This window comes from Orycteropus afer, unplaced genomic scaffold (assembly GCF_000298275.1).
Source record: "Orycteropus afer afer isolate SDZICR_OR568_19922 unplaced genomic scaffold, OryAfe1.0 scaffold00165, whole genome shotgun sequence".
Lineage (NCBI taxonomy): Eukaryota > Metazoa > Chordata > Mammalia > Tubulidentata > Orycteropodidae > Orycteropus > Orycteropus afer.
The window spans coordinates 3,858,774-3,882,795 of NW_006921752.1; the positions used below are offsets into that span (position 1 = coordinate 3,858,774).

Consider the following 24,022-nt stretch of genomic DNA (forward strand, 5'->3'; position numbering starts at 1 on the left):
AGCGTATATCTAGAATGCTGTTTTTCCAGTTTGTTCCTCGGATAGTATTACAGGTAGGCCACACCCCTGGGGAAACTCCCCCTAGACTGACCGGCCGCTTAGGACATAGTCATGTGATCCATCATGAGAAACAACACTCACAAGTGAAGTCCAGCCAAGTTGACAGATCTTCAACTATCACAACATAATATAATATGTTTCATAAAATCATAAATACAAAATGAAACATATCAAGCACACCAGGTGCAGAAGAAAGATGCTGCAAGTAAGACCAGAGGTATCGTTGTCTTTGTCTGTAAGTTGCCATTGAGTTGTCTCCAATCCATGGTGACTTTACGTAGAACAGGACGAAATGTTGCCCAGACTTCCGCCACCTTCACAGTTACTGAGCATTCACTGTATGCTGCAATCCCTGGGTGGTGCAGACAGTTAACACGCTGGGCCACTAACTGAAAAGTTGGGGGTTCAAGTTTACCCAGAGGCACCATGGAAGAAAGGCCTGAAGATCTACTTCTGGAAAACCAGCCACTGAAAAAGCTATGGGACCAAGTTCTTAACACACATGCAGTCACTGTGAGTGGAAACTGCCTCGAAATTGGTGTTTTGGGTTTTTTTTTTTTTTACTGCACGCCAGGAACCCAGCTGAGAGCTTGAGAAAGCATTAACTCATGTGCAGCAACTCCATGAGATGAAACTTTAATAATCTCATTGTGTATATGCAAGAGTAGAGTTAAATAACTAACCAAGATCCATCCCAGAGGTAATAAGTAGCAGAGCCAAGATTTGAACTAACATCTTTCTGACTCCAAAGCACAAACACCTGTGCTTGTCAAGGCAGGAGTTAAGTATAGTCTGCTAGACTGTTTGCAAGAGGAAGGCAAGAAGAACCCCTGAGTCCCTAGAGAAAACCCAATTGAAATCAGCTGTGGTCAGAAAGCATGGCCTTATGCTGAAATATTCTTTAGGAGAGACCCTGAGACCTTCTGTGGAGTGCCAAGCTGGATGTCTTGAGAACCCTAAGCTGAGGCTTGTTCCCCATAGCCCTGAAGTGCAGAGGTCTTGTGTTTCAGGGAGGCTGATGAGCCCCTGAGTGCCCTGACCCTACCTATCCTCCATCATTATTTTGCCCCACAAAGGAGACGAAGTTCTGCCTTGGAAGTTCATCCCCAAGTCAGGCCCTCCCTGGTCCTCCCAGCACTGGGATTGCTATAGCAACCATTAGAGGCAGCTGAGATTGTCACCAAAGAAAGTTTCCCTCACCCAGGGGGAAGGAGAAGACAAGAGGAAGTGGAGGTTCTTGGAGGGTATAGTGATCCACCTTGCTTTCTCTCTCAGTAAGTTGTTGCTGTTTTTAGCTGCTGTCAAGTTGGTCCCCAACTTATGGGGACCCCATGCACAACTGAAGAAAACTCGACCCAGTTAAGACCATTGCAGTCAGTTGTGGGTCCAGACAGTTGGGATCCACGGGGTTTTCATTGGCTGATTTTTGGAAGTCCATCACCAGACCTTCCTTCCTAGACTGTCTGAGTCTGGAAGTTCTGCTGAAACTTGTTCAACATCATAGCAAAACGAAAGCCTCCACTGACAGAGGAGTGGTGGCTTAGTTTGAGGTTCATTGGCTGGGAATCAAAGCTGAGTCTTCCACAGGGAAGATGCCCACATGGGTAGAGGAGCCCAAGTAGTTCAGAGAAGGAGACAGCACAGAGAATTACAGCAAGATTTGCCAGGTACTTCATGCCTCCACACACAGAGAAAATGATAAAATTTACTCAGCACATCAGAGAAAACTGGAGGTGATTTGGGAACATCTATAGGGAGCTCTGGGAGCTCTGGTAGCATAGTGGCTAAGACACTTGACTGCTAACCAGACGGCTGGCGGTTCAAACCCACCAGCCACTCCTCAGAAGGAAGGTTGGGCAATCCTACTTCCGTAGTGATACTGCCTCGAAAACCCAAGGAGGGGTCGCTATGAGTCGGGGCCGACTCGACGGCACATAACAACAACAACAACAACATAGGGAGCTCTGGTGGCATAGTGCCTAAGGCACTTGACTGCTAACCAGAAGGCTGGCGGTTCAAACCCACCAGCCACTCCTCAGAAAAAGCCTGGGCAATCTACTTCTGTAGCGATACTGCCTCTGAAACCCAAGGAGGGGTCGCTGTGAGTCGGATCTGACTCAACAGCAATGAGTTAGAGTTAGTATAGGGAGCTGGGCAGAAAAAAAAAAAAAAAATACATTTTCTTTATATTGTGAAATTTTGATAAGAAAAATAAGTGCAAAGTAATAGGGAGGATATTAAATATTGAATATGTATAAAACTTGCCAATAAAATCTTTTGAAAAATTTTAATGAAACTTGAGCTTTCTTCTGTGAACAAAATTTTTTTTTATATCAGGTTTTATGTGCGAAATAGCCACATGCAATTCCTGATCGGGGCTTTTTAATAATGATCTCTTCAAATTCTTGAAAGTCACTATCGACAGGGAACTTTTGTTCACACAAGTACATGATAAAAAATGTAAGACCATTTTACAACCATTCAAAAATGTATAACACTTGAAATTATATTAAAAGAATCTAACAGTTCTTCCTTTTCTTTCTTTGACAAATGTAATGTTGAAATTCCTTGAGATAATGTGAATGGATTGTGAATACAATCAAATGTTTTATAGAGTATTTCAAAATAATAATGCAGTTCTAATTTGTGGAAAGTGAATGTATTGTTAGAGCCCTCTCCCTGCATCTCACATGGATGCCACCAGAAGAACATACTACCTACAAACAGCCCAGTTTAGGCAAAGACAGGGATTTAGAACCTTCTAGTGCTGCTCTACCCTGGAGATCCTGCCCAGCTTCATGACTCTGCCCATTCTGCACTAGGTACCCTGCTTCCTGGAATATGAACTTCTCTGGCAGTTATATGTGTGTGCATCATTTATACGGACATGTTGTTATATGTGGAAAATACAGTATGTCTAAGGAGAATTCCAGAAGGAAAAGTGAGAGAGGGCTCATGAGGGAGCAATATTTTAAAAACTAACAACTGAGGACTTTTCAAGACTAATGAAAGACATCAACCTACAGGTTCAAAAGCACAGTGAATCCAAACAAGTTTATAGAGATGAAAAAAAATAAATCTGAAATGAATATGCATTGGATGATACTGACAGCAGAAAAAAAGGTCAGTCAACTTGAACACATAACATTAAAAATTATGTAAATTAAGCACAGAGAAGAAAAAGATTGAAAGAAAAATGAACATAGTGTTAGTCATCTATGGGACAATGTCCTGTGGCCTAAACCAAAAAAACAAAACCAAGCCTAGTTTTGTTGAGTCAATTCTTACTCACAGCAACTCATGTGATCTAACATCTGTAATCAGAGTCGTAGAAAAGAGAAGGGGAACAGAAAAAATATTTGAAGAAGAAATGACCAGAACTTTCCCAAATTTGATGAAACCTGACTCATAAATACAAAAATCTCAATGAACTCCAAGCAGAATGAAGATCGACTATAAAGCACATCACTGGTTTTTGAAAAACAATGACAAAAGGAAAATTCTTAAAAAGCATCCAGAGAAAAGACATGTTATATACAGAAGAAAAAAAGATAAGACGTCATTTTATATAGCAGACATCTCATCACTGGTGGCATACTTGTTGTTACGTGCCGTGGAGTAAGACCTGACTAATAGAAACACCTCCTTGGGTTTCCGAGGTGCTATCACTATGGAAGTAGATTGCCAACCTTTCTTCCGAGGAGTGGCTGGTGTGTTTGAACCGCCAGCCTTCTAATTAGCAGTCAAGTACCTTAAGCACTATGCTACTGCACTCACTATGTGTCAAGTATCATGTCGTACCCTTACATACATTCCCTTATGCAGTCTTCATAGTACTCTTCTGGTTAGCAGTCAAATTGCCTTAGGAACTATACCACCAGAGCTCCCCAGTATCCCTCTGAGAAAGGTATTATAATCCCCCTGGTACAGATGCTTCATGGAGGCTCAGAAAGGTTAAGTGACTTATTCAAAGTCACACAGCAACTCAATGGCAGAAATAGAACTGGAACCTAGAACCATGCTTCTTATCCCAGTGTTTCCCAAGATGAATTAGACCCATTTGCAATCACAAGTCATCAGCAGGCGGCCACCCCCATAAGCAAAAAGTATAACTAGAGGCAGGTGGGGTAGGCAGAGCCAATGTTTGATGGAGTCTTTGGAGCTCTGTGAACACCTGGTAATTGTTCCATGTGTGCTCTCGGCAGGCAGGCTGTGTAGGCCAGCCCAATCCCCAGACTTGAACAGTGGTCTACCAGCTGTACCCACCCACACACAAAGCCCACTCCAGGACCCTCAGCCAGTAGCTAGACTCCCTGGTGGGATCAAACCTTGAACTACTTGCCTGTGAGGAACTGACTCTAACCTGTTTCCCTCAGGAAACAGAAGCTTGTGTGTTTTCTCACAATGTCTCTGAAGGTGCTTCCCCCATATCATTCCCCCTCCCCCAAAGAAAAGGCATTCCAACAGGGAGAAATCCTTCCACAGCAAATGGTTTCCCCAGGAGGTGATGAGCCAGGAAGGGCAGATTGTTCACAGACAATACCCTCTGGGGTGGTAGGAAGTGGGGCCCAGCTGCCTCCCCAGAGCCCCAGGGAAGTGGGGCTGGGGGGCCAGAGTGTTTGTTGTTGGCAAGGAGAGAAACCAGGGAGAGCAGGTGGGAACATACAAACACAGGAAGTCTGTGATGAAAAGAAATGACAAGTCAGAGTACTCAGACCACGGGGCAGGAGGGACGCTGAGTCTGGGGACAAGACCTGGAAGTTGCTCCTTAGAACCTCCACACATGAACGAACTACACGCAGAATAAGTGGGGGCGGGGGCTGGTCCTGCCTACGTGGGGATGTGACCACCATTTCCTAACCAGCAAAAGGTGCCTCTGTGTCAGCAGGAAACAGCCACTGCAGAGGTGTGACTAATAGGAGAGGAAGCATGCTTTGTAAACTGTAAAATTCTGTACAAGTGTTTGTTTGCTGTTATTCTCCTTTGGAGCGCTAACCTTGGAAATCCTAACAAGTGGCAAGACAGGTGACAGCACAGAGGCAAATAAGACAGGAGGTATTGATGTATGGAGCTAGAAAAAATTGCTGGCCACAAAAGGAGGATGCAGAGTCTTAGAGCACTCCCAACTCAAGCTCCCATAACGTTATCAGACAGCCCAGGAGGACATCTTGCTGCCTTTGGTCTCATTCCAACCCCTTATAGGCCTTGTCCAACCCCAGGTGAAGGCCCTAGTGAAGGTACTGAACACCTGCTGTGTGCCAGGTCCTATATGAAGGAATTATAACCATAGTAAATGCTATAAAAGAAATACGCATGGTGCTGTGTAGGCGTTAGTTGTTGTTGAGTTGGCTCCAACTCATGGTGACCCATGTGCAGCAGAACAGACATTCCCTGGTCTTGCATCACCTACATGATGGTTGGTGATGATGCTTGAGTACATTATTGCAGCCACGTGTATTCTGAGGGCTTTCCAATCTAGAGGGCTTATCTTCCAGGACTATGCTGAACAATACTCTATTGTGATCCTAGTGTTTTCATTGGCTGGTTTTTGGAAGTAGATGACCAGCTTTTTCCTCCTAGTCTGTCTTAGGCTGGAAGCTCTGCTGGAACCTGTTCACCACTGGTGGCCCTGATGGTATTTGAGATACCAATGGCATGGCTTCCACCAGAGCAACACGCAAGCCACCACGGTACAACAAACCGACAGGTAATAGATAGGGTGCTATAAGGCCTATACATTCAGGATAATTGAACAAATCAGGTAAGACCAAGGAAGTGTTGAAAATTAAGCTGAGATCAGAAGGATAAGTGGACAGTAACTAGGTGAAGAGAGGAATAATAGCCACCCAGGCATAAGGAACAGTCTGTGCAGACACTGCAGTAGGACAGAGTATGGCGTGTGTATCGGTTAACATTTCTTGCATTAACAAGTCACTCCAAAATTTAGTGGCTTAACACAACAAGCATTTTTAACTCATAATTTTAGGGGTCAGAAATCTGGCTGGGCTCAGCCAGGCAATTCTAACAATCTGAGCAAGGGCTCACTTACGTGTGTACATCAGTTGCCAATGGCTTGGCTATTGGCTGAGGCTCTTTGGATCTCCTTCTCAAGGTCTTCTCATTCTCATTCCCCAGCAGGCTTTGTTGTTGTTATTTGCCGTCGAGTCAGCCCCGACTCAGAGGGACCCCTCCTTGGGTTTCCGAGGCAGTATCACTACGGAAGTAGGATTGCCCAACCTCCCGTCCGAGGAGTGGCTGGTGGGTTTGAACCTCCAGCTTTCTGGTTAGCAGTCAAGTGCCTTAGGCACTATGCTACCAGAGCTCCTTCCCCAGTAGGCTAGCTGGACTTAAAAGGCAGTTGAAGCATTCTAAAAGGCAATAAGGAAAGACAAGCTCCAAAGTTCAAGCACTTTCCAAGGCTCTGGAAACTTGCTATCATCCAGTTAATCAAAGCAAGTCACATGGCTAAGCCCAGAGTCAGTGTGAGAGAACAACACCCAAGGGTGTGGCGGGAACTCTGGTGGTGTAGTGCCTAAGGCACTTGACTGCTAACCAGAAGGCTGGTGGTTCAAACCCACCAGCCAATACTCAGAAGGAAGACTAGGCAATCTACTTCCATAGGAGGGGTCGCTATGAGTCACAATCGACTCGACGGCAGTGAGTTTGGTTTTGATTTTTGGTTTAAGTGCAATAATTGACCTCAGTGTGTCCAAGGAATTGAAAGAAAGCATGAAGACTGGGGAATGTAGTGTGAAGAGGAGTGTGGCCCGTGATGAAGCTAAAAGTGGGCAGAAGCCAGGGCATATATGGCCTCAAAGATCACTTGGTCTTTATCCCAAAAGCAAGCAAGCCCTCTGGTTTATGATTCTCTGTCCTATGAGTTTCGTCATCATAAATGAATCTCCTGAAGGCTAAAATGTCCTGGGTAAACGGATAAAATGGATTTTCCCAGTTTGGGAAGCTGAAAGAAGGTCCTGGGGTCTGATCTACCCTCTACATCCCTGTAAATGCCCCACACATTCCCACCTCTGTGCCTCTGTGCCTCTGCACCTGCTTTTTCTCAGCTGGGAAGGATCTCCTCATCCCGTTCCATGGGGCCAACTCATACTCCCCAAAGATTCAGTCAGGCACCACCTCCTCAGGGAAGACATTGCTGACTTCTCTAAGCCCCAAGACCAGGGACACAAAGAATGGTAATGTGAGGCCTAGGGTACAAAAATCCGATTCACAGTGACCTTTGGGTCTCTCTATTAGGTGCAGGGTCCAGCCCTGCCTGTGTGGCACATACCAGCAGGCATCGCACTTCCCCCATATTGTAACCATCTTCTTACCTGTCTGCCTCCCACTAGACTGTATATCTTGAAAGAATGCCCATATCCCCACTGCCTGCACATAGGAGTCAGAAATACTCGGATGGATGAATGAATGATTCCATCACTCCACAGTGGTCCTCTTGAATCCTCTCTGGAAGCCCCAACCAGTCTTATTCAAGTCCTCTGTCATTACAGTTGAGGGAGTTGGGGAAAGTTCTTTCTAAGGAGGCCAGGAGCTGCAATGTCTCCCAGCTCCAACACGAAGCCATCTCTCCCAGAGGAGAGACATTGCCTGGCTCAGGGACAACGCAAGGCAGAGTAATCCAGGAGAAGGAGCTCCTTGGACAACACATACAGCAAAGGTGCTTAACAGGAAGACGATCAGCCAGCCAGGGCCTCCATTGGCACAAACCTTCTCCTGGGTACTGGAGCAGCTGACGAGGGCCAGGGAGGAAAGCCCACTCTGGGCTTGACGTGCTTTGGTCAAATGGACAACAGCGAGTGTGATGGGTACAGAGATATGTAAAGTGCTTAAACTTTGGAGCTTGTCCTTCCTTGCGGCCTTTTGGAACCCTTCATCTGCCTTATGAAGAAAGCCCTGGCTAGCCTGCTAGAGGATGAAAGACCATGAGAAGGCCCAACTTACAGGTTGGCTCCCTCATCACAGGCTAAAAAAGTAGCTCTGTGAACCAGCTGAGAACACCTAAAGCCCCATCAGTTCTGACAGAGGCTCTTCCAAACCACCATGACAGTTTAAATCATATTATTTACCTTTTTGCAGAAGAAAAACCTAAAGCCCAGGGAGATACGTCTTTGACTCATCAGTCACTATAACCATCATGGCCACCCATCTAAAGGACTACACTTCCCAGCCGCCTTTGCAAGTAAATGTGGCCATGTGGCAATGTTTTAGCAAACTGACATGAGTAGACAGGAAGTCTGTAACTTCCAGGTTGTGCTCACAAATGGCAGAGGTGTGTCTCCTTTTCGCTGCCTGGTGAGTCATCTTGGACCATACAGTCAAAGACAACAAATTAGAATAATGGAGTAATAACAACATGGAAAGATCAGGGACCCTTGACATAGGGGATCCACCATGCCAGCTCTAAACAGCTTATGCCTGCATTGTTAACTGAGAACAAAATAAACCCCTAACTAAGCTCCCATTCTTTAGGGTACTTACTATAGCAGCTAAACCTATATCCTCCTGACTTAGAATATTGGCCAGGATCAAATGACCTTCAAACTGAAGATCAGTTGAAGTCCTTCCAATTGCCTAGGGTCCCTAGAACTGCCCATCTTCAGGAACTTCCACTGTCTCAAGACAACAGAGCTGTGGCCTCCAGCCACCCCAGGACCAGCTGTTTTCTTGGACTAAGATCCAGGAAAGGTGCTTGGAGAAACCTGCTAGATGACCGAGGACAAGAAGGGAAGTATGCATGGCTGGTACTCCACTGGTGTATACGCCAGTACACATGGACCCGCTGTTAAAATGCTGAAATACTTCCAAGCTGGTTGATAAGCATCCACTGCCCTGGGCCACTCCACCCCTTGGGTGTTCCCCCTCCCCAGACCCAGTAATTAACAGGTAACCCCACGCACCAGGACCCTCATCTTTAGCTCCGGCCATTCTCACTTCACAAGCCGTATCACTTATTAAATATTCTGAATACCACCACTGCCTGTAAAGCGCCTGTTCCCAACTGATGAAGGGAAATAAAACACGGAACTCAGAGTCGAAGGTGACGAGGGTGACGAGAATTCTGAAAGCCTGTTTCTCCCCACTGAGAACACCCCAAAATCACACCCAGATATTATTGCACTCTTTTATTTACAGAAAACACAGATAAAGCATTTCCATGTTCATTTAGCAAACTGTTCCACTCTTTTTTTTTTTCTTTTTGGCACAAAGAAATATCACAGATGGACCCCAAGATCAATCAGAAACCCTTAAGGTTCATCAGCCATCACTGGTCCAGGGGCAGCCACAAGATTCAGACAGACAGACAAACAGCATCGCCACAGACTGGAAAAAAATAAACAAGGTCCACGTTCACCTCACAGTAAAAACCTGCTCACCGACAGGCAGGGGTGGGCGGGGTGAGGGGCAGTTTCTCTGCCCCAAGGGGGAAAGTGGGCACTGGGGGCAGGAAGCAGGGCTGGGAAGGGCAGAGACACCATTCATAAATTAGAGAGAGGTGGTCTTTTTGTTTTTAACCTCTTACCTTGTAGAAGTAAGACAGTGCAAAACTACAATACCCCGAACACGCTTCTGTTCAAAAAGCTTGAGCTGTGTGGTACTGGGCGCCTCTCCTGTGTGCGTGGGTGCCCGTGTGTGCATGCGTGTGTATTTGTGTGTGCACGCACACGTGTGTGTGTGTGAATGTGTGTGAATGTGGTGCTTGTAAACATTGTCACCATCCATGTAGAGACCCAACTTCCATGTGTCTGAATCGGGGTGGGGTGGGGGCCGTACCCCACTTCACGTCCCCCTCTGCCCCAATGATTCCCGACCAAGACATAGTGCAAATTTCAGAGACAAAAAGAGGCCGAAGGGAGTGGGGGTGGGCAGGGGGGAGGAAGGACACAAAGACAGGGAGGGAGAGGGTGGGGGAAATAAGGCAACAGTTACAAACAGTCCATTTTACCAAAACCGACGCCAGGCGCACCCACCCACGGCACCCGCATCACGAGAAAGGGCGGAAATCCCGCTCCTCCACCAGGCTGATGGAGGGGTTCTTCAACTCCTCCTCCGAGGCGGCCATCTTGTAGCCCAACTGTGCCAGCACCTGCTGGCAGGCATTCTGGGCAAAGGCCACGATGTCATAGGAGAGGCGGAAGCGCCACTTCTCCGCCGTGGCAGCCGAGTTGCGCACGGTGCCATATTTGTGCTTGCCCAGGGCAGGGTCACCCCGCGTGTTGTTCTGGATCCAGCGGGCCACATGGCTGTCCAAGGGTATGCCTAGGAACCCGTAGATCTCCTCGGTCTTCTTCATGGGATTCCTGGCCAGGTCCTCGTAGCGCACCAGCATGTACTTGCCCTTGAGCCACGGTGGTCGCATGAGGCCGGTGGACACGGAGTTGGAGAAATCCTCACACACCGTGGTCAGCTGCGTCACGTCCAGGTTGTAGGGCTTCCTCCCCGTGCCGTACCAGAGTCGCCAGAGCCGGTACGTGTCGCGGAAGGTCTCACTCCGCGAAGCCAGAATGCCCCGTGGGTCTCGGACGAGCTGGATGACCTTCAGGTTTAACCGTGGGTCTTCGACCAGAGCCCGCAGGTCGTTGACCTCAGGGACCCGAACTGTCTTGATGGCCACGTGGCTACGCTCACGACAGGCCTCGGCGGCCACTGTTAAGTTCAGCAGGCCACATTTACGCACACAGTCCCCCTCCTCCAGGACCAGGTCGGCGGAGCCTGGAGGGTCACACACCGGGCGAGAGCAGAGGACCCTGCTGGCCCCTCGGCGGAAGATCCTGTCGGTGGTGTGGTTGACAGGCGGTGGCTTGATGTAGTTCTCCAGGAAGTAGAGGTCACAGTCGTAGAGGCTGCGCAGGAGGTCTCGGCTGGCACCTAGCATGACACGCCTGTCGGCGGGGCTCTTGCCCTGGGTGAAGCGGGGGATAAGCATGTTCTGTACGTGGTAGAGGGGCTCAAACAGGTAGAAGACGTCCAGGTGCTGGTTGAAGAGCTGGCCCACGAAGGAGGAGCCACTGCGTGTCGTGGCCAGTATAAGGATGTGGGTCTTGCGTGAAAGGTTATAGGTGAAGGTGGGGTTCTCCTCGCACAGCCGCTCGGCCAGCCCGGCCTCAGCCAGCCCAGGGCAGGAGTGGAAGGACTTGGCAGTGAAGGTGCGGATGGCTGTGTACTGGATGGCAATGGAGGCCAGGGCAAGGAGGAGGACGGCCTTCCAGGAACATTGCATGGCTGGGCACCTTCATGGGGCTGCTTCTCCACCGAACCAGGTCTGCAGGCAAAGGCAAGCAGCAGTGAGGGAGCACGAGTGGGGGCCTCCCACAGCTGGGGGCCACAGCTTCCTCCCTTGGAAGAGCTGGTCTCCAGGAGGCACAGGGAAACACCCCAACTTCCTGCCCAGTGCTCACCCACACATGCCTTCCTCAAGGCCTTTGCAGCTTCTGGAGTCCCTGGGTGGGGCAAACACTCAGCTGCTAACCCAAAAGTAGGAAGTTCAAGTCCACCCAGGGGCACCTTGGAAGGAAAGCCTGGTGACCTACTTCCATAAAATCAGCCATTAAAAACCCTACAGAGCATAGTCCTACTCTGATACACATGACGTCCAAAACCATTTAGTGACAGATGGACTTGACTGTCCACTGGGAACTCCTTAGAATGTCTGGGAACTGGAACAACAAGCCTAGGGCCCCAGCCCCCAGGATTTACCCTCCAGAATGTTGCCCTGAGCTCTTTATTAGGCCCCACAGAGTAAGAAACTAACTCCCCAAACCCTTACTCTTAAGCTATCCCCCATCACTGCCCACCACCCCTGCCAGTGTCTCCTGGGTCCACCAGAATCTGCTTCCATCCCTAAGGAGCTGGTGCTCAGCTCCCCATGTGGTCATCTTCCCTCTGTCCTCTGCCACCTCCAAGAGGAAGAAGAGTCCATGTCAAATTCAAATGCACACCCCACCCCTGTGCAGAAAGACACTGGCATCAGTGACCAGTTTCTCCAGATGTGGCCTCTGGGACCTGCTCAAGTCCCTAAGAGTCAACTGGTCCAAAGCTGCCGAGAAGCATCCCTCCCCTAAGACCCGTCACCCTCCACAGGTCGCCCTGGCCTGGAGTAGGGGTCCAGGCCATAGGGCCAGAGGCTCCCCACTGACAGACAGGGTAGACTGGCTACAAACATCTTAGCCTGGGGACGGGAACTTCCATCCTCCAGGCACCCCACTCAGCCAGCCCTTGAGAGCCTCCATCCTTAGCCCCTGGAGCCCTTCTGTCCGATGGTGAGTTCAGAGCCCCACAGTGATGCAGCAGAACCCAGTGGGACAGAGAGAAGAGGAAGGGAGAACAGAAAGGGATCTGGCGCTCCTCAAGGAGCAAGGCAGAGCAGGAGACAGGGAGGGAGGGCCACAGGAAAGTGGGGGAAGAGAAGGGCATCCCAAGGACCAGGGCAAAAAGCCAACAACCGAGGTTCCTAAAGATGCCCTGAGCGAGTGTCCCAGGCTAGCTCAGTGACCGGACCCTTGCCGGGGGGGAGGGCTGCTCCTGGAGAGAGTGCAGCTAGCGCTCAGCCACTTACCAACGAGGGGTTGCTCCAAGCTGGAGAGTCCACAGCCGCCAGCGTCTTCTGGCCTGGTTGGCAGTCCCGGTCGGTGTGGCAGCCCCGTGGCTGGCAGACTGCAGGGAGACAGGGAGGGGAGGAGTTCCGGGACGGGAATAGGCTTCCAGCACCCCCTCCCCGCTCCTTCTCTCCTGTGTCCAATGGCCCACAGACAGCTCCCCACCTTCCACTTCAAACCAACTGTGGTTGTTGTTATGTGCTGTCCAGTCGGACCCGACTCATAGCGACCCCTCCTTGGATTTCTGAGGCAGTATCACTACAGAAGTAGATTGTCCAAGCTTCCTTCCGAGGAGTGGCTGGTGGGTTTGAACCGCCAGCCTTCTGGTTAGCAGTCAAGTGCCTTAGGCACTATGCTACCAGAGCTCCCTCAAGCCAACTGGTCCCCCGTATTTGCTCCCCTTCCATCCCAGCACCAGACTGGTTGCTAGGGGACCTGCCTGCCCTCTCAGCTCTACTACTGACTCAGGGACCCACCCAACCCAGGGCCGTCTCTGCCTCCCAGGGTCTGGCCCTCTGTCCAAGTCTACAGCAGCATCCTACCCACTCTACTCACTCCATCAGCCCACCCATACCCTCCCAGCTGGTCAAAGTCCCTCTGCTCATACCAGGACCCAGTCGGGAGGGAAGGTGGCAGACCAAGAGCTGGCACCCAACTCAGGCCGACTACCCAGGGAGACACCCTCGCCACTCACCCCCCAGGAAACCAGGGACGCCGCAGAACAATCTACACACACAATCACTTGCAGGCCTGTCTAGCTCTGTTCCCAGCCCTGGGGACCACACTGACCAGACCAGACCCAGCAGCCCAGCAGCCAACGGCAGAACTGAGTGCTGGAGTCAAAGTTATCCCAGTAGATGTGGCCTGGAGCACAGCCCCGATTGATTCCGTGTTTTCAATATGCGAAGCAGGTCTGACCCTCTAAATTTCGACTTGTTCAGTGATTCCCCAGGCGGGGGTGTTAGCAGAAGTCAGCAAGGGCCAGGCAGCTCACCTCAGACCTCCAGCTTCAAATGGCAGCTCCGTTGAGACCAGCCCAGCCACTGAGGTCCACTCCAAAGGGACAGCCAGGCAGGGGGCTCTTCTCCCGACCACTCCAGAGGAAGAGAGGGGCTACCTGAAACCCAGAGCCGAACATGACCAGGGAGCACTCCTGAGCTGAATGCTCTTCACAGATTCTGAGGTAAAACACCAAGATCATAGCATTATTGTGTTAACAGTGCTAAACCTCTACCTGTATCTGGTCATTTACTCCTCCAGAGAACTTCATGTGGAAGCCAGCATTCTCCCCATTTTACAGATGAGAAAACTGAGCATGGAGGGAGAGTCACCTGCCTGAGCTACATACCTGCTTTAGCCTCGGTCTGGCAGACCCCCAGAGCCCTTGTCTCTCCATGATTTCACTGCCAGGGTTACACGTGACTTGGCCTTTGAACGTGCACTTCCTTAAGGTCTCCCTCCCATTTGTGAGTAGGCCAGAGAGGGACTGGGCATCAGAGGGGGTAGGGAGTGGGGAGGCAGACGGTTCCCGACACTGAGATCCATCCTTTCCCTTTGTCGTCTGGTCTCACTGACCTGTTTGCTCAGGGTGGCCTCGTGGGCTTTGTGGATATGTGTCCCGACCAGCTTGACTCCTCTTGGGGTGGGGAGAGTGGGTGAGTCCTCATTTTCCAAACCTGCCACACTGCCTGGGGCGGCTCACCCAACACTCAGCACCATGTTATCCCCTATACCCCTTCTTTGTAGCTGTCCTCACCACCCCATGGTTCTGAGGGTGAACTGAGGCACAAAGATGAAAGAAGCAAGGATGTCAGGTGGTGCAGTGATTAAAGCGCTCAGCTGACAACCGAAAAGTTGGCCATTCGAGCCCACCATAGGAGAAGGATGTGGCAGCCTGCTTCCATAAGTACTTACAGTCTTGGAAACCTTATGGGAAAGTTCTACCCTATCCTATAGGATCACTAGGAGTCAGATCGACTCAGTGACAACAGATTTGGTTTTCTGGTTTTAACAAACCACACCCAAACCCACTGACACAGAAACATAAGGCCAGGGTTACCCATTGCTGTGGATTTGATTCCAACTCCTAGCGACCATATAGGGCAGAGTAGAACTGCCCCACGGGGTTTCCAAGGCTAAAATCTTTACCAAAGCAGACTGCATCATCTTTGTCCCACAGAGTAGCCAGTGGATTTGAACTGCCAACCTTTCAGTTAGAAGCCAAGCATGTAACTACTGCACTCCCAGGGCTCCTGAGCCCAGAGTTAGATAAGTAAGAAAGCAACCAGGTGTTATCATCCCTGAGAAAGTAGGATCTGGCTGGAGCCTGGGCACCAAGGAGGGGAATGTGTTTGCAGGCCCGGCTACAGGCCCTGCCCCCCAGGAGGGCAAAGCTAGGGCATGGGAACAGGAAGCTAGGGGTAGTCAGGCCCTCTTGGAAATGCCCTGCTCTCCTGCCAGCCTGCCAGAGTTGGGCCCGGGGCTGGCCAAGCTTCCTTAGTATGCTGGAGGCATTTGCCCTGGAAACGAGAGGCCCCCAGGCCAGCCCCCATTGTTCCCGAAGGATCCATAGCCACTGCAGGAGACTCCTCAATGCCCTCTCCCCCAAGCCAGATCATGAATCCCAAGACCCTCCCCTGGGCTTCTAGAAGCCTCTGGCATGACCTTCCTCCAAGTCTGTTTAGTTGAGATCCAGGCAAACCTTGGACACAAGAGCCCAGAATCCATCATTTCTACTGGAAGGCAATGTGGTTGGTGTGAATTCTCACATCCAGCAGAAGGCTGCAAAGATGAAGCAAGCTAAGAAGGTGCCAGCCTTCAGGTCAGGGCAGAGTGACTGTGGAGAACAACCCTATGTTCACCTGTGATTCAGAGCTCAGAGCTCAAACCGTAGAACCACGTCGGCCTGGATCTGTCACCCAGCAGCTGTGTGGAACTGGGTGATTCACCGGCTGTCTCTGAACCTCAGCTCCCCACCCAAAAGTCTGGGTATAACCTTAGTAGTAGTTGCAAGAACTGAATGACCTAAAGCCTGCATATAGACGTGGCCCAGTCCCAGAGTTGAATCATGGGCTCTGGCATCAGCCTGGTTGATCCCAGCTCAACCACTTATTTATTACCTGTGAGACTTTGTTGTTGTTGTTGTTATTTGCCGTCGAGTCAGCCCCGACTCATAGCGACCCCTCCTTGGGTTTCCGAGGCAGTTATCACTACGGAAGTAGGATTGCCCAACCTTCCTTCCGAGGAGTGGCTGGTGGGTTTGAACCGGCAGCCTTCTGGTTAGCAGTCAAGTGCCTTAGGCACTATGCTACCAGAGCTCCAGACCTTAATCTCAGTGGGCCTCAGTTTTCTCACCTGTAAAATGAGGCTAATTATAACAAGGCTGTTTTTAATGCAGTGCCTGACATAGACTAAACACTTAATAAATGTCAATTCATATTATCAACAAATATCTGGTTTGCTTTTTGTCTGGAGGAAGCACCCCAAAGCAAATACTGCAGCCCATTAGGAGCTCTGGTGGCGTAGTACCTAAGACATGACTGCCAACAAGAAGGCTGGCGGTTCAAACCCACCAGCCACTCCTCGGAAGGAAGGTTGGGCAATCTACTTCTGTAGAGATATTGCCTTGGAAACCCAAGGAGGGGTCACTGTGAGTCAGGACCAACTCGACAGCAGCGAGTTATGGGTCTGACTCGGACAGTGAGGCAGGCACTGTCCCCAGCTGCTGTGTCCACACCTCTGTCTGGAATCTGCCCACAGCCTCTTCTGCCCTCTGCGCCTCTCCATTCCGGGGGAGCTTTCTTTTGATGAAGCACCGCAGTGGCTTTCCTGCCGCCCTCTAGTGGCTATGTCCTGTAGTGCAGCCTCTTAGCCCTGGGTCTCTGTTCAGGATTCTGGGCTGGTTGGCTGCAGCCTGAGCTGAGGATGCAGCCAGAGGGAGGTGATGTTGCAGGAGGCAGGCACCTAGGCTGCGGCCTCTGCTCTGGGGCTGCGGTTTGCAGTCCCTCTTCCTCACCCGCGCACCAACAGACAAACAGCAACAGGCATCTTCCCTCCTTCCAAGAGCCTCTGCTGCTGGTCTCATCCCGCTCCACCAGAGGAAGGAACACTGAAAACCGAACTGAATGTCTGCCATGGCAGGCACAGCCCACAGACTCTGCTTTCCCTGGCTGTGTGACCTTGACTCACCCCCTGCACACTCTAAGCCTCGGTTTTTCCATAGATCCAGTGACCCTAATGGTCTCCTAGGTCTGACCCCTGAGGTTCTCTTACCCCAGGAAGGCTCTATACTCCAGTCTCAGGGTTAAGGCCACAGTTGCTGTAGACTGTGGGCCTTCCTTTGGAAGGAAAAATCCAGTCATCTCCCAGGAAGGTTCAGGGGTTGGGCAGTTCTATCATCACCCCACTTCAGCCTGATCCATGGCTGCTCCAGGGGAGCCCAAGGATCAAGGACCTTCCCACCGGGCTCTATGGAAATCCCACACAACCCCGAGCTGTGGCTTTTTAACCACAGACCCCTTAGAAACACAAGCAAGTCCCCAGAAAAAAAATCTATCCAGCCCACAATTTCACACACACAATTTAGAAGGTTCCTTGATCTCCTAAAGCCTGCCCACAGGCACCACCTCCCCTCCCTAGAGATTTAACCCCTTCACTCTCAGGATTTCTCCCCTCCCCTCTCTGCAACTTTCTTGCCAACCTGACTATATCAGAAGAAGAAAGAAAAAAAAAAAAAAAGCAAATCCACTGCCATCGAGTCAATTCCGACTCCTAGTGACCTTGTATCAGAGAAGGCTCTGCAAATCCTTACATTTTGATGTAGTACCATCACCCAAGATGTATTAAGTGAAGAAAGCTAGGGCCAGAAAATATGGGTGCAACAATATAGCACTGTTCATGAGTTCTTAAAAGATATACACAAACGTACATATACAAACAAACTCACTGCCATCGAGTTGGTTCCAACTCATAGCAACTCCTCCTTGGGCTTCCGAGTGGTATCACTACGGAAGTAGATTGCCCAGTCTTCCTTCTGAGGAGTGGCTGGTGGGTTTGAACTGCCAGCCTTCTGGTTAGCGGTCAAATGCCTTAAGCGCTACGCCACCAGAGCTCCCATATACATACATACCCATGTATACATACACACACACACACACACGTTTGTGTATACAGGTAGTCCCTGGCTTACAACATATTCAAGTTACAATGAACTGCACTTATGACAGTCTTCTTTCTTTTTAGTGCATCTTTTTGTTAGTAATATATACTACACAGAATGTTAAAATATATCTTAAGTTTGTATGGAACATTTCTAACATCTGGTGGCATAGTGCCTAAGACATTTGACTGCTAACCAGAAGGCTGGCGGTTCAAACCCACCAGCCATTCCTTGGAAGGAAGACTGGGCAATCTACTTTTGTAGAGATACCGCCTCCGAAACCCAAAGAGGGGTCGCTATGAGTCGGAACCAACTCTAGGCAGGGAGTTTGGTTTTAGTTTGGTAAAGACAAACAAAGATCGCATCTATAAAGATATTGATAATAAAAGACAACAATAATGAAAAATAAAAATTTTAAAAAAAGAGGTATTCAACATATGACAGAGTCATTGGAACTGAATCCCGTCATTAAGTCAGGGACCACCTTATGTGTGTGAGCACCCACTGGAAGAACATGCACTGAACTGGTCACCATAGAAGCCCGGGAACGGGGAGCTAGGGGGCTAGGCTGGCAAGAAGGCACGTACTTCACTGAGCTTTTCAGTTTATTTTGAGTTTCCTATGTTATTGGGGATAGATGAAGAAACAAGGGCTGACTCATGGGGTGAGACACTGAGGATCAGCCCTGGCGATCTCCTGCCTCCTGTCCTGTGCCCGGGAAACTGCCAGCCAGCTGTTCTCTTCTCTCACCCATTTTCACGGCAGCAGAGCTGAAGTCACTACCTCGCCACCAGAATCAGGCTCTCTGCCCAAGTGGGCCGCTAAAGATGGCTGTATCCAGACCTCTGCCCAATCCTGGGGCCTCCTACATGGGGAAATGACTCCCCCTTCAGCTTCTCCTCCCTAAAGAGACTGTGAAACCCTGGGGGGACAAGGAAGGGAACAGAGAACAAAGAACCCACAACAGGTATTCCTGATCAGACTCTGGAGCTAGGAAAGAGGGACTCAAGGCTCTGGGGTCCCAGGAACTAGAGCACGGGTGAACGGGACAGGGAGGGAGGAGATGGCAAAACAGCCTCTGGGATGGAGACTACAGAGGGAAAAGCTGCAGTGGCCAAGCCTGATCCACTGTAGATGCTTGTTTAGTTAAGGCTCTTTACAACAACACATAAAACAGCAAGGCTTTTCCTCCTAGAGAAAATGAGGTGATGAAAATGAGGCAAGGGAAAAATAAGAGTATGAAAACTCTGAAAGAACCAGGAGCAAGATCAGTATACAAAAGCCAAATCACTTGTGGGCTACACATATGGTCAGAGCTTCCTGGCAGCCAATGGAAAAGAGGAAATATTTCATTTTCATGTTTCATACAATTCATGAGGTACAGATTAATCTGCTCAAGAGATGCTTGGCTACTCGTGATACTGAATCCAACACAAGATTTCTCTGAGGGGAGTTGTGGAGAGCCCAGTGCACTTACCACGGTGAACCACATTCTCAAGACCATCATAGCTACCAACCCCAAGGTCCAGTTTCAGAGCTGTGCCCTACAGGCTCCTTTAATGTGGGCAGTCAGTCAGTGCAACTGACCAAAGACGATTTGATAAGGATGACTGAGCCCTGTGGCCTGGGTCAGTCCAGGGGGCACTGAGGGATGGCGCACCAGTATGCCTCTTTAAGATCATGCTCAACCTGAAATACTATGGGATCTGTGGGCCTTCTCCCCAGAAAAAGCACCCACACAAATGTGGTGTCTGTATATAGTCTCAAGTCTCTGGACCCTGGCGACCAATCCATGAACCCCACAGAATTCTTTGGGCACCTCCAAACCAAAACCAACCTCACTACCATCCAGTCAATTCCGACTTGTAGCAACCTACGAAGGCTGTAAACCATCATGGAAGCAGAGTGCCTCATCTTTGTTCCGCGGAGCAGCTGGTGGGTTCGAACCACTGACCTTTTGGTTAGCAGCCAAATGCCTTACCCACCATGCCACCAGAACTCCTAAGAGCACCTCCAGTCAGACGGGCAAATTCTCACAAGCATGCACCCAAGCGGTACTGGTCGGCATTTCCAGGTACATGAAGGCCCTCCTTATTCCCACCATCAGCAGGGCTATATTGTGAGCTCTGGTATTTCCAGCGTCCACACATGATGACCCTGGAGGCACTCAGGGGCCATGAGCCTCCTTGAGAAATTACAGACCCATGAAGAGGTGGGCTAGGGTGATGGTTAGGTGGCTGCTGTGAACTGAATCAAGGCCCCAAAAAATGTTGCAAATCCTAACCCCTATACTAAGGCACTTGACTGCTAACCAGAAGGCTGGCGGTTCAAACCCACCAGCCACTCCTCAGAAGGACGGTTGGGCAATCTACTTCCGTAGTGATACTGCCTCGGAAACCCAAGGAGGGGTCGCTATGAGTCAGGGCTGACTCGAGGGCACATAACAACAACAACAACATACCTGTGGTTATAATCTCACTTGGGAATGGGTTTCCTTTGTTATGGTAATGTAGCTGAATCTGTGTAGGGTGTGTCTTAAGTCAACTTCTTGGGAGATACAAAAGAGCAGTTTAGGCAGCAGCGAGCCACATACATGATTGACAACCAGTAGAAGCTGGAAAGAGACGAGGACCTTCCCCCAGAGGCAACAGAGAGGGAGCCTGCCTCCAGAACCAGCACTCTGAATTCAGGAGCCTGTGAGAAAGGAGCCATAGAGTGGCAGTGCTTAAAGCACCCGGCTTGTAACTGAAAGGTCGGTGGTTTGAACCCACCAGTCATTCCTCGGGAAGACGGATGTGGCAGTCTGCTTCCATGAAGATTTACAGCCTTGGAAACCCTATGAGGGCAGTTCTACTCTGTCCTGTAGGGTTGCTATAAGTAGGAATGGACTCAACAGCCATGGGTTTGGTTTTGGGTTTAATCTGTGGAAAATAAATTTGTGTGTTTTAAAGCCATCCCTTTGTGGCATTTCTGTTACAGCAGCAGTGGAGAGCTACGACAGTGGCCCAGCTGGGGGGAGCACGGGCTCAGGTTTACGACCACTGGGACAGGGCACCACAAGGGTTGGCGTCACCCAGACCAGTCCACTCCTAGGGTCACCCCCTCTGTGGAGCCTCTCCTGAACAAGACCATACAGAATCCTTAGGAATGCTTACTATCACTCTTATTCATAGAATAATGTAACAAATAAAATTGTCAATTGCTTAAATGTAGTATTTATCATAGAGTATATGAATACTCACAAAATTGTTTTGTAAAATCTTTCTCCATTGAATTACACTACTAGTAACTGAACAGAAATCGCTGATTTTTCTCCTTTCCCTTTAATTACTTCCTTCTCAAAAAATTTATTGATATAGGTTCACCAACACTACTTACCACAATATTGTGGTGAAAATGCCAGAAAATTTAGCCAAATCAGTGACTATAAAAACACCAGCAGCAATGAAAACTGCGTGTGCTTATAGCAGTGCAGATGACACCACGGGACTGGAAGCATCACTGTAACTGGGTAATAATGGCAGCTCTGACCTGAGCACATCAGAAGTTTCAAAAAGTAAATTAGCACAGAGTTTTAGCCTTGTAGGCACATTGATACATGTAAGCTGAGCTTACAGAAAAATGTTTGTTGTCATAACGAACTACAGGGATATTTTTCTAAAAGATAATAAATTTCTGCTGAAACACTGCACAAAAATTTTATAGACTGTCATTTTCGTGTCACCCCCTCTTGACAGTGTCACTGCTGTGGTCCGCACCTATCTCCTACTCCCACCCCCAGTGACACCACTGAGCTATGAGACCCCATGCAAAGACGGGCCTCAGTTGTCTTTATCTATGAAATGGGAAAAATGACCACATGATCTTTCAAATATGTGAGTTGTGAGGCAGAAAGATGATGAATGCCTGCAGCTTAACCCAACACTGGGCACAAAGCGAATGCACATGACGTAGGAAACGCAGTATTATTTTTAGGGGCTACTCTAACCAAAGGAGCTCTGGTAGCATAGAGGAGCTCTGGTAGCATAGTGCCTAAGGCACTTGACTGCTAACCAGAAGGCTGGTGGTTCAAACCCACCAGCCACTCCTCGGAAGGAAGGTTGGGCATTCCTACTTCCGTAGTGATACTGCCTCGGAAACCCAAGGAGGGGTCGCTATGAGTCGGGGCCAACTCGATGGCAAATAACAACAACAACTCTAACCAACCAGCCACTTCTCAGAAGGTTGGGCAATCTACTTCTGTAGTGATATCGCCTCAGAAACCCAAGGAGGGGTCCCTATGAGTTGGACCCAACTCGACGGCAGTGTGTTTGGTTCAGTTACTCTAACCAACAGGCGATGCTGACCTGGGAATGTTTAAAGAAGTGAAAACAGATGGTACAGCTCCCCCATTAAAGCACCCGCTGCCTGTGTGTTTGGGGTCCCCTGCTGTTTGGGCTGCAGAAACCTCACCAAAGGGAAGACAGGCACCTCATTGGCCAGCCAGACCTAAGAGAAAAGTTTTCCCAGCAGTAGGGAGAGTGACTGGTCACCTAGCCAGGGCACAAGGCCCCAGTGTGGCCAGCTCCTCAAAGGGGAGGGATGAGTCAGAAGCCCTGTCTCAGCCTGGCCTGCAGTAGGCGGGACCCTTCTGCCCCAGCACTGGGCGGAAAGGCCCCAGTTTCCGGTCCCCCCCCCAAAAGCCACCACATCCACAGGCCAGAGTCGGAATAGTACTGAGGCCCCACCCCCTGGATACCTTCCCTCCCAACCTCAAGGATGAGAAAACATCAACAGGCCCTAGACTGCAGGCAGCTGCTGCCCACAGGGCTGGGAGAAGGGATATCTGTCCCTGGATCCCAGGCTCTCCTGTCTCGGGCCACCCACACATAGGCCCAGCTGGCCCACGAGGACCAGGGGTGAGCTGGGGGCCTGGAGGGGACAGGGACTCACCTGAGTCTCTGGGCTAAGACTCTGCAGGGGGAGGGGGCGGTGCAGAAGCCGATCCAGAGATGACCACAATCATCTCCCATCCAGGGGATGCCTACCACATGCCGGGTGCTCTTACCACCTCTCCCAGGTAAGCAGCCATGAGGCTCAGCAGGTAAGGTGGTTACTTCAAGTGTACACAGCTAGTCTGTGGTAGAGGCAGGATTCAAACTCAGTTCCAAAGACCCCCAAGCCTTGGCCCTAACCACAAACCTTAAGGCCCCTGACCGCACACAAGAGCAAGAGCACACCCAGCACCTGGAGACTAGAGAGGAGGGGCAGGGAGCAGCAGAGAGGCATGGAATGGGAAAAGGAGTGGGAGGCCCCAGAGGGTGTTGACACTGGGAATAAGCCTGAAGGGAGCCCAGAAGGCCCTCTGAGGCCTGGGCCAATGAGCAGGGCCAGCTGTGAGGCCAGGACAGGATCTGGGGGATGGGTGAGGCAGGAAAGGAGACTACTGCTGGGGGTGGAAGGAGTTGGGCCACAGAGAATAGGGGAACTCAGCCACCCTGAGGAAAGGAAACCTAAGGGGCTAGCCCTAGAGGGTGACAGGCAAGGAAGGCTCTTAGCAGTTTGCCTGAGCATCCAGACCATGTGCCCCGCTACACTAGTCTCATCACGTCTATTAAACATTCCCTGGTCCAAAGGGTCCTCTTCTCTCTGCCAAGCCAAACTCTCCCCTCTTCTTCAAGGCCCAGCCCAAAGCACACCTCCTCCAGGTAGCCCACCCTGAACTTTCTATCTTTACCAGGCTGCCTGCAACCTTCCTGGCTGTTCCCCCTGACATCCCAAATGGGTCTGTACCATTTCACTACTGCCCAGGGGGGCTCCCCCTTCCCAGCTGGACAAGGGCAAAGATTATCACCAGGATTAGAAGGGATCATGGATGTGGCCAGGCCTAGAGTGGTGTCACACCTGATAGACCATAGCCAATATACACTCTGCTCCCAACCCAGGTGCTCCAGGTTTAAGCTGGAGAAGCAAAGAAAGGTCTGGGTGGTTTTATGGCCGAGGGTCCAGGAATGCCCAAATCCCATGCACCAAAGAGTGCCTTCACCACCTGGCCTGAAATAGTCCAGGGTGGGGCAGCAGGCTTAGACTCAAGTCCGCTCCCTAATCCCAGAGTTTACCACGAGCCCACAGCTGGTTCCAGCACAGCTCAACCTGTTACCCTCTGCCTCCTGGGCGAGAAGCGTTAGGGACCGACAGCTCCTCCCGCTACTAA

At 50.1% G+C, this 24,022-nt stretch overlaps 1 protein-coding gene across 1 annotated transcript; it reads right to left on the reverse strand.

The window, feature by feature from the left end:
* Positions 1 to 10,060: 10,060 nt before the first annotated feature.
* Positions 10,061 to 11,296, reverse strand: CHST1 (carbohydrate sulfotransferase 1). The gene has a single exon (XM_007946526.2). The coding sequence runs from the start codon at positions 11,294 to 11,296 to the stop codon at positions 10,061 to 10,063; it is 1,236 nt and encodes a 411-aa protein (XP_007944717.1).
* Between the last annotated feature and the right edge of the window lie 12,726 nt (positions 11,297 to 24,022).